The sequence below is a fragment of the Carlito syrichta genome, unplaced genomic scaffold (assembly GCF_000164805.1).
Source record: "Carlito syrichta isolate Samal-C Ts95f unplaced genomic scaffold, Tarsius_syrichta-2.0.1 Scaffold308290, whole genome shotgun sequence".
NCBI classification, from domain to species: domain Eukaryota; kingdom Metazoa; phylum Chordata; class Mammalia; order Primates; family Tarsiidae; genus Carlito; species Carlito syrichta.
The window spans coordinates 459,397-470,627 of NW_007252386.1; the positions used below are offsets into that span (position 1 = coordinate 459,397).

The 11,231-nt window shown below is 39.1% G+C and overlaps 1 protein-coding gene across 2 annotated transcripts in view; it reads left to right on the forward strand.

Annotated features, from left to right (window-relative positions):
- The window catches only part of KATNBL1 (katanin regulatory subunit B1 like 1), a 42,793-nt gene that overhangs the window by 20,615 nt on the left and 10,947 nt on the right, over positions 1-11,231 (forward strand). For both annotated transcript variants that reach the window (XM_008065408.1, XM_021716211.1), the window contains exons 2-3: positions 8,413-8,543; positions 9,843-9,883. In XM_008065408.1, coding sequence (XP_008063599.1) covers positions 8,424-8,543; positions 9,843-9,883 — 161 coding nt within the window. In that variant the 5' untranslated portion in view covers positions 8,413-8,423. The remainder of the gene's footprint in view (positions 1-8,412; positions 8,544-9,842; positions 9,884-11,231) is intronic.

Sequence of the window (11,231 nt, forward strand, 5' to 3'; positions counted from 1 at the left end):
TGAGACTACAACTCAAAAAAAAACCAAAAACAAGATGGTGGTTAAAAACTATTTTCAACTTCAAGCTCTTGGGAGATAACCATACATAACTTTTGTATTAGTGGGAGTGACTGTGACTGGAGGAGAATGATTCTTTTTACACAGCCATGCTTTGTTTTTCAAGAAGAGGAATGAAATTGCCTCTTGTGAAATTATGAAATTATGGAGTCAAATACCACGTAAATAATAAATATATTGTAGTATATCAATGTAAAAACAAAGTTTAAGTTAACCCTTAAGCTGTAACTTAAGGTATTATAGACAGAAGTCCAGATATGTTTCATTCTTGTGTGATGATTTTTTCTTTTTATATTGAGCAGGTAGAAAGTTTCTGAACACTTAGAGCTGCCAAATCTCCTGATTTGGCAGCCCTCCTAGTAGATTATATAAAAAGATTCCTTCTCATCTTTCTGGTAGGAGATAACTACTATGTAAAGAGAATTCATCTTTCCAGTTCTTCTGCATGCCACTGATTATCTACCTCCTCAAAACCTATAGCATTCACTCTATTGTCTTTATTTAAGAAAATCTGCACTATGGCCGGTGTTCAGGATTGTTACATGTAAAGTTAGTATATTGTCCCCTTATCAATTTTCCAGTGCTTTTATTGTCTTAAGACCTTATTTCTTTTGTTGGAAAGACTATCCTTTCCAGTTTCTAAAATCACTGCCTTCAACTCCTTCTTAATACCATTTCAGATTCTTCTCTTTTTTGTATATTATCAAGTAGCACTTCAAAAACACATAGAAGCTTCAACCATTGCTTAACTAGTTTCAGTAGCATTGGGAAATGCTCTTAGGAGAGAAAGGACAATCCTATATTATCACTCAAGAAAAGTATACTACCAAATGTACGAGCTGTGAAGCAAAAATGGAAATGTAGTATCTAAATTCTGTGCATTGAGGCTTTACCATTACAGTTTTTGTTTTGTTTTGTTTTTTGAGTTAGAGTCTCACTCTTGTAACCCAGGCTGTAGTACAGTGGTATGCTCACAGCTACTGTAGCCTTGACCTGCTGGGCTCAGTTGATCCTTCCGCCTCAGCCTTCCAAGTAGCTGGAGCTACAGACGCACACCACCACTCCTGGCTTACTTTTTTATTTATTCTAGAGATGAGGTCTTACCAAGTTACCCAGCCTGGTCTCAAACCCTGGGCTTAGGCATTCCTCTCGCCTTGGCCTCCCAAAGTGCTAGGATTCATGCTGAGCCACCGCGCCCCACTGACCATTACAGTTTTGATAATTTCCTTTACTCTTTTTAAAGTTTTATTGAAGTATCATTTACATGCCATAAAATTCATCTGTTTTAGCTGGGGACAGTGGCCCATGCTTGTAATCCCAGAACTTTAGGAGGCTAAGGTGAGAGAATTGCTTGAGCCCAGGCATTCAAGACCAGTCTGAGCAACACAATGAGACCTCATCTTACATGAAGTAAAACAAAATTAGCCGAGTGGCACAGGCCTGTACTCTCACTACTGGGAAGGCTGAAGCAGAAGGATCACCTGAGCCCAGGAGATTGAGCCTGAGGTGAGTTGTGATCATGCCATTGCACTCCAGCCTGGGAGACAGAGTGAGACCCTGACTCAAAAAAAAAAATTCACCTGTTTTAAATGTACAGTTTACTGGCCAGGCACGGTGGCTGAAGCCTGTAATCCCAGCACTTTGGGAGGCTGACGTGAGAGGATTGCCTGAGCCCATGGGTTCGAAACCAGCCTGGGCAACATGGTGAGACCGCCTCTCTACAATACACCAAAAAAGTAGCCAGGCTTGGTAGTGCGCATCTGTAGTTCCAACTACTTGGAAGGCTGAGATGAAAGGATCGCCTGAGCCCAGCAGGTCGACGCTGGGGTGGCTGTGAGGGTGCAACAGAGTGAGACTCCAACTCAAAAAATAAATAAATGTACAATTTACTGATTGTAAGTATTTATTGAATTGTGCAATCATCAATGCCAATATAATTTGAGAACATTTCCATCACCCCAAAAAGAAACCTTTTGCCCACATAGTTATTCTCATTTAGTTATTAAACAGCTCTAAGTGTTCAGATATCCTCTACCTATTCACAATAATGAGAAAAACTCATCTTACAGTAATGAAGTTATAATTTTCCTGAACATGGGATATAGTGCATGTTTTCTTAAATATAGACAATACAGTGATTGCTGTGAATGTAGTTATTCTCACTCCCACCCAGTCTGAGACAACCACTAATCTACTTTCTTTCTTTTTTTAAATATAGTTGATTTAAGAAGTTAATTAGAGAGAGAGAGAGAAAGAGGAGGTCACCTCCCTAAGGTAGGGAAGGGGGCCAAAGCCAGGAAATATGGTAACAGTTCAAAGAGCATATGGCCATGCCAGAGTCTAATAAGGCAATGGCCTCTTTTTTTTTTTTTTTTTGAGGTGGAGTCTCATTCTGTTGCCCATGCTGGAGTGCAGTGGCATACTCATGGCCACCACAACCTCAACCTGCTGTGCTCAGGTGATCCTTCTGCCTCAGCCTTCTAAGTAACTAGAACCACAGGCATACCTCACCACTCCTGGCTAATTTTTTGATTTGTTGTAAAGATGAGGTCTTGCCAAGTTGCCCAGGCTAGTCTCAAACCTGTGGACTCAGGCAGTCCTCTCAACTTGGCCTCCCAAATTGCTGGGATTACAGGCATGAGCCACTGTGTCCAGGCCTAAACTACTATCTCTAAAATTTTGCTTTTATAAACACTTCATATAAATGGAATCATATAATGAAAACTATAAAACATTGATGAAAGAAATTTAAAAACAGAAAGATATTCTGTGTTCATATAGAATAGAAGAATCAGTGTGGTTAAAATGTGCATATTACCCAAAATGATATACAGATTCAGTGATATCCCTGTCAAAATACCAATGACATTCTTCACAGAAATAGAAAAAAAAAAACGCTGAAATTTTTATGGAATCACAAAAGACCCAGAATAGTCAAAGCAATTCTGAGGAAAAAGAACAAAGCTGAAGACATCACATTACCTGATTTCAAATTATACTACAAAGCTACAGTAACTAAAACAGAGTATACCAGTATAAAAACAGGCACATAGGGCCGGGTGTGGTGGTGCATGCCTATAGTTCCAGCTATTTGGAAGACTGAAACAGAAGGATCACCTGAGCCCAGCAGGTTGGGGCTGCTGTGACCGTGAGTGTGCCACTGCCCCACAACCTGGTTGACAGAGTGAGACTTCAACTAAGAAACAAACAGAGAGACACATAGAACTAACGGAGCAGAATAGAGAACCCAGAAGTAAATCTATACATTTACAGTTAACTCTTTTTTTTTTTTTGGAGTCATAGTCTCACTCTGTCACTCAGGCTAGAGGGCAGTTACGTGCTCATGGCCACCACAGCTTCGACCCACTGGGCTCAGGCAATCCTTCTACCTCAGCCTTCCAAGTAGTTGGAACTACAGGTGCGCGCCACCACACCCGGCTAAGTTTTTGATTTATTATAGAGACAAGGTCTCACCAAGTTGCCCAGGCTGGTCTAGAGCTCTGGGCTGAGGCAGTCCTCTCACCTCAGCCTCCCAAAGTGCTGGAATTACAGGTGTGAGCCACTGCGCCCAGCCTACAGTCAGCTCTTTTTTGACAAATATGCCAAGAATATACATTGAGGAAAGGACAGTCTCTAATAAATGATGTTGGGAAAACTGAATATCCATATGCAGAATGAAATCTCTTGCCCTATAAAAAAACTAAATCAAAGTGGGCTAAATATTTAAATCTATCAATCTAAGACATGAAACTACTAGAAGAAAACATTGAGGAAACACTCAGGACATTGGTCTGTCTACTCTTTCTTAAAACCTCAAAAGCACAGGCAACCAAAACAAAAATGGACAAGTGGGATCAAATCAAGCTAAAAATCTTCTGCAAAGCAGAGGAAACAATCTACAAAGTGAAGAGATAACCCACAGAATGGGAGAAAATATTTACGAGCCACCCATCAGACAAGAGATTGATAACTATATATATATATATGCAGGGCTCAGACAACTCAATAGGAAAAAAAATTATCATGAAGGAGTTGGATTTTATCAAATGCTTTTTCTGCATCTATTGATTTGATTGTGTAACTTGTTTCTTTAGCCTTTATCTGATGTGATAGATTAATTGATTTTTTTGTTTGCTAATTTTTTGTTGAGGATTTTTGGATCAATGTTAATGAGAAATTAGTCTGTAGTTTTCTTTCTTTCTTTTTAAGAAAGGTAGATTTATTAAGAGAAGATATGTTGTGAAGGGCACAACAGGCAGGATAGGAGCAAGAGTGTCTGCTGGTAGTCTGTAGTTTTCTTGTCATGTGTTTGGTTTTAGTACTAGGGGAATTCATAATGTTTTCAAGTCAATACATTAGTTCTAAGTTTGTTTGTTTGTCTTTGAGTTAGTCTGTTGCCCAGGCTGGAGTGCAGTGGCACAATCACGGCTTACCACAGCCTTTACCTCTTGGGCTCAGGTAATACTTTTTCCTCAGCATTCTGAGTAACTGGGACTACAGGTGCATACTACCATGCCCAGCTAATATTTTGATGTTTTTTAATTTTTGAGTCGGAATCTCACTCTGTCACCCAGGCTGGAGTGCAGTGACACGCTCACGGCCACTGCAGCCTCAAACTGCTGGGTTCAGGCAATCCTTCCGCCTCAGCCTTCCAAGTAGCTGAGACCACAGGCACCACTGATGCAAATTTTCCTCACCACTGTTTTAGTTGTGTTCCACAAAAATAAATTTGTTGTGGTTTGTTTTATAATCCAGGATATAGTCCTTAGAATATGTTCAATAGTATTTGAAAGTAATGTGTATTCTGTTGTTGCTGAGTTGAGTGTTTTATAAATGTTGATTTAATCCGGTTGGTTGATGCGATGGTTTTGTGTTAAGTTCTCTTGTAATCTTGCGGAATTTGTTTAGTTATTCTGTCAGTTGTGGAGAGGGAATGTTGAAGTCTTCCAGTATTATTGTGGATTTGTCTGTGTTTCCTGTCAATCCTGTCCATGTTTGCATCATGTATTTTTCAATTGTGCTGTTGGTGCATACACATTTAAGATTGCTATGTATGTTTGACAGATTGACCCTTTTATCACTATATAATGTTCTCCCTATGTCTCTGATAATTTTCTTTGCTTTAACATCTTTATTTGATATTAATCTTGCAACTTCTGCTTTTAGAAAGCTAACATTTGCATGATACATTTTTTTTCTTCTTTTTATTCTCTACCTGCCTATATTATCATATTGGAATTGAGTTTCTTGTCGGCATCACATAGTTAGGTTATGTTTCTTAATCTACTCTGCCAAACTCTGGCTTTTAACTGATGCGTTTAGACCATTTGCATATAATATAATTATTGATATATCCACCACTTTATTTTTGTTTTCTGTTCTCTCTCTGTTCTTTGATTTCTCTGTTTTTCTTTTTCTTGCCTTCCTGTAGGTTACTTGAACATTTTTATTATTCCATTTTGACATACTATAGGTGTTTTTGAGTATAATTCTTGATACAGCTTTTTTGTTGACAGCTGTGATATTACATTATACTACATGACCTTACCACTGTCTACTAGTGTGGTCATTTTACCAGTTTGAGTGAAGTGTGCAAATCTTACCTCATAGTTTATTATATCTTTACAGAAGAGTTCTTTGGAAGCTTTGATCATCATTTATGCCAATATTTATATGTTCCTTTCACCCTCATCTGTGCCTGATGTTTTCCATCCCAAGGACTCTGTTTTGCATTTCCCCCTCCCCCCCCCCCCTTTTTTTTTTTTTGAGAGATAGGGTCTCACTCTGTCACCCAGTACGATCATAGCTCACTGTAGCCTCCAACTCCTGGATTCAAGCAAGCCTCCAGCCTCAGCCTCCCAAGTAGCTAGGACTACAGGCATGTACTACCACACCCAGCTAATTTTTTTAAATTCTTTTTTTATTTTTTTACAAGAATGAGATTTTGCTATGTTGTCCAGGTTGGTCTCAAACTCCCAAGCTCTAGTGATCCTCTCACCTCACCCTCTCAAAGTGCTGGAATTACAAGTAATTGACCTGCTGGGCTCAGGCAATCCTACTGCCTCAGCCTTCCAAGCAGCTGGAACCACAGGCATGTGCCACCATGCCCGGCTAATTTTTTGACTTATTGTAGAGACACGGTCTCTCCATGTTGCTCAGATTGGTCTCAAACCCCTGAGTTCAGGTGATCCTCTTGCCCCTCTGTCTCCCAAAGTGCTGGGATTATGGGTATGAGTCACCACGCCAGGCCTGTGATTTAAATGGATATTCTATCTACTTGTTATAGGGTCACCCTTATCTCTAATTCTTGATAACTTTGGTATTGCCAGTTCCTGAACTTTTGGTGGAGATTCTGTTTTTCACTTTTCCTCAATGTTGATTTATGATTTTGCTTTCTTAGATCTGCTGTGGCATTGTGGAGAAGACCCTTTAGGAACTAGCTTCTGTCTATCTGGCCTCATTTCTTACTCCACTGCAACTGGCCCCTAGCCTAAGCTCCAACCACAAGTATCTACTTAAGAGATTGCCAAACAAACCATGTTGCTTCATGCCTTTCAGTTCTGTACTTGCTATTTTCTTAGTGTGCTATTTATTCTGTTTTTTTATTTTTTGAGTTGGAGTTTCTGTCGCCTGGGCTGGAGTGCAGTGGCACACTCACAGCCACCCCAGTGAACTTGCTGGTCTCCAGTGATCCTTCCGCTTCAGCCTTCCAAGTAGCCAGAACTACAGGCGCACACTATGTCCCCCTATTTGTTTGTTTGTTTGTTTGTTTGTTTGTTTGTTGTAGAGGCAGGTCTCACCAAGTTGCGCAGACTGGTCTCGAACCTGTGGGCTCAGGCCTCCCAAAGTGCTGGGATTACAGGTTAAGCCACCAAACCCAGCCTGCTATTTATTTTTTAAGACATTTCTCAGTTAAGCTTTTTGCTAACTCATCTGGATGCCCCTCTGACAGAGTGCTTATTGTATTATTGTAATTGTTTACATTTAAAAAAATCTTGCCCTAGAGGTTTCTTAACCTGGGGATACAGTTGGAAGGGCTGTCCATGGATTAGCTGCAAGAGATCTTAGAATACACTAAAATTACTGGCAAATTTTCATGTATATGTTTATATTTTTGGATAATTCAGAGTATGCATTACAAATGCCTGTGAAACTTTTTTTAAAAACCTAATTGCTTTGGGCTCCATTTCAGAGAGACCTGCTGAGTTATAATCTCAGAAATTAGGGCCCAGCAAGGTACATTCTCAAAAAATGTCCTAGATGATTCTTTAGAAGGACCTCTGAGCATCATCTACAGTAACTCCAGGCCTGGCATGCAGTGAATGCTTAATAGGTGTTTAAATAAAGGATAAAGGAGGAGCATGTGTTTAGGGAATGACCTAAAATAAATTTTCTATGTGAAACCAGAGTGCAAGTGAGGCAATCACTAATTTCCTCTGTTATGTAAATGGAGTCATAGTATCTGTTTCCACTTCCTCTCCCTCTTTGGCTATAATTAGGGAAACAAGGGAGCACAAATTATGCTTTCCAAAGGTAAAGGTACACTCTAGAGAGCTAGCTGCAAGAAATGAAAGACAATTTTAAGGATTAGGCATAGGACAAGTCAGATATATGTAGTCCAGGTTTCGTTCCTCTGACTACTTAGGGTTGTATTTGACCTAGTGATTATTTGACTCCAAAATTTTAGGTTTCTATACATTTGGATGTCATAGATACAGATTTTTTTTATTTTTTATTTTTTGAGTTGGAGTCTCACTCTGTCGCCCAGACTGGAGTGCAGTGACCGCTCCCAGCCACTGCAGCCTCGACCTACTGGGCTCTGGCAGTCCTTCTGCCTCAGCCTTCCAAGTAGCCGGAATTACAGGCATGCGCTACCACGCCCGGCTGATTTTTTTAATTTATTGTAGAGATGAGGTCTTGCTGCCCAGGCGGGTCTCGAACCCCGCAGACTCAGGCAATACACTCACCTCAGCCTCCCAAAGGCACAGGATTACAGGCTGAGCCACCAAGCCTGGCTAGATACAGATTTTATAGTTCTGATTTTATAACCTGTGCATTTGGTAAATGTCTGGTGGTATGAAAAATGGAGAGAGTGAAATATTGCTTTGACAAAAATTATAACTGGTTGCAACTAAAGAATGAGAACAAAAAGAGCCATAATTTCCGGGGATCCCACGCCTTGTGCCTCCTCTGAGTTTAAGACTTCCAAAAATGTAAAAATTAAAAATATATCCTGTGCTTTACTTGTAAACCTCTTTTACATAGTGTGGTACCATTGTTGTTATGTTTGTGTGTGTGTTAAAGAAATGATCACTGCGCTTTTAACATTTTTATTCTTATTATTTTTTTATCTAGGTATTTAAGAGATGATGGCATCTGAAACCCACAATGTTAAAAAACGAAACTTTTGTAATAATATTGAGGATCATTCCATTGATCTTCCTAGGAAAAAGATCTCTAATTTCACTAAAAAGAACATGAAGGAGGTAAGTCTATACTTTTAGGTAACAGGTAAGACAGTTTAAACTGTGACATCTATAGATAATTCTGAGTAGGTTGTTTAAACAATGGAGAGTAATTATGCTTAATCTCAACTTAGTAGAATAAATGAAGTATAACCATATATATAATTGTGTGTGTGGTTTTTTTTGTTTGTTTGTTTGTTTGTTTTGTCAGAGTCTCACTCTCTCGCCCAGCGTGGAGTGCAGTAGCACACTCTCAGCCACTACATCCTCAACCTGCTGGGTTCAGGTGATCCTTCCACCTCATCCTTCCAAATAGCTGGAAATATAGGCAAGCACCACCACACCCAGCTAATTTTTTTATTTATTGTAGAAATGAGGTCTCACCAAATTGCCTGGGCTGTTCTCAAACCCGTGGGCTCAGGCAATCCTGTCACCTCGGCCTCCCAAAGTGCTGGGATTATAGGCATAAACCACCACACCAGGCCTAACCATTATATTTTTAAAGCTCTAAAAACTTTTTGGTTAGTATACTGTTTTGATATGATATAATATGAATGTTTTAGTTTAAGAGGAATCTCAGAAATGTTTTTATTTTTCACGATTGCAAGGCTTATTACCACTGCTATAAATTCTCCCACCCTCCCTCCCTTCCTTTCTTTTTTGAGTAGGAGTCTCACTCTGTCGCCTAGGCTGGAGTGCAGTGGCACGGTCACAGCCACCTCTGCCTCGACCTGCTGGACTGAGGTGAACCTTCCACCTCAGCCTTCCAAGTAGCTGGAACTACAGACACACACCACCATGGCCAGCTAGTTTTTGTGATTTATTGTAAAGATGAGATCTCACCAAGTTGCCCAGGCTAGTCTTGAACCCCTGGACTCAAGCAATCCTTTTGCCTCGGCCTCTCAAAGTGCTGAGATTACAGGCTGAGCCACCGCGCCCGGCCCTATAATTTCTTTTAAAACATACTAAAAAGCTAGTCACAGTGGCATGAGCCTGTTGTCTCAGCTACTCAGGAGGCTGAGGTGAGAGGATTGCCTGAACTCAGGAGTTTGAGACTAGCCTGGGTAACATAGTGAGACCCCACCTCTAAAAAAGAAGATTATGTTTTTAAATTATTAAAAATATTAAAATTCACTTGTCACGCACCCTATATACAGTATAATATGTGACTAGTGGCATGGAAAATACGGAGAGAGATATGTTGCTTTGCCAGAAATAACCTAACTGTTGAAATTTAGATTTCTTGATGTCAATCATAAAATTTACATAACTCTATTAAACAACTTAAATATGCTACAACTGTCTACTTCCATTTTTCAGGTTAAGAAATCTCCAAAACAGCTGGTTGCTTACATAAATAGGTAAGAGCTTCTTTAAAGTTTGTGGGAAATAGCAAATATTGAAAGTAGGGTAAGGATGAAAATAAGAGAAAAAACAAGTATTCTCTTTATGATTACAGTAGTTAACTTATTGTCAGACAACTCCTTTGTGCCATGCTCTGTGCTAATAAACACAATATTATCTCTCTTCCTTACACAATCCTAGTCAATAGATAGCATTACCTCTAACAATTTATGAGAAAACTAAGGATTAGAGAAGTTAAGTGATTTGTTCAGAATTATACGCCAGAAAGTGGAAAGAATAGCATTCATTCTCAGATCTGCCTAACTCTAAAGGTACTGTCTACAAAACCACTGGTTCTGAAAGTGTGATCTGAGGACCTGGGGGTACCTAAGGACCTCACATGGAATTTATGAGGTCAAAACTATTTTTATAGCCATACTAGGACATCATTCACCATCTTCCTTTTCACTGTTTTGCAAAGGGCACAGTAGAGTTTTCGAGAGACTCTATGACATTTGATAGCAAAACAGACTGAATGCAAAAGCAGAAATGAGAACCCAAGCTACCTTCTATTAAGCCAGATATTAGAGACTTGTAAAAATGTAAAACAGTACCACTTTTCTCACTGTTTTTAAATTGTTTTTTGAAAATATGAGCTATTAATACTTTTTAAGAATACAAAGCATTCTGACAACAAAACATTTAAGATCCACTATATTAAAACATGAGATTTGCTCTATTGTGTTCTGTCTTACTCAAACAAATTAAATATACCTTAGCTTAACTAAAATGAACTTTAAATATTCAAAATTGCATAATCTATTTGTCTCTCTGTTAGAAAAACATTAGGTACTTACACAGTGTTATCATTTTTTTAATAACAGAATGGCCTTTAATATTTCCTTTTAAAAGCATCTAGTTATTATGTCTCTTTTCATTTTTATTTGGAATAAAATGTCATCCTTTTTATTCTTTTCCAGACAATTTGTAATTTCCTTTTCATTTTCTTCTTTAAACTAAGAATTAAGTTTTTTTATTTTATTTACTTCTAACTTGTGGATTTCTATTACAAAATGTGGCCTATTAACTCTCTGATTTAAAACTTTTTGGAAGTTTTCATATGTTCCTTTTTTAAAAAATTTTTATTTTAAAGATGTGGGGTACAATTCAGGGTTAGGTATACCCTTGTTAATGAGGTGTACCCCTCTCTCACCCTGGCATTTTTACACTACTGCCAATCCTGCCTTCCCCTCCCCTGGCAGTTTCCAACTACTGCCAATTCCTTTCTTTTTTTTTTTTGAGTTGGAGTCTCACTCTGTCACCCAGACTGGAGTGCAGTGGCCGCCCCCGGCCCCCCCAGCCCCG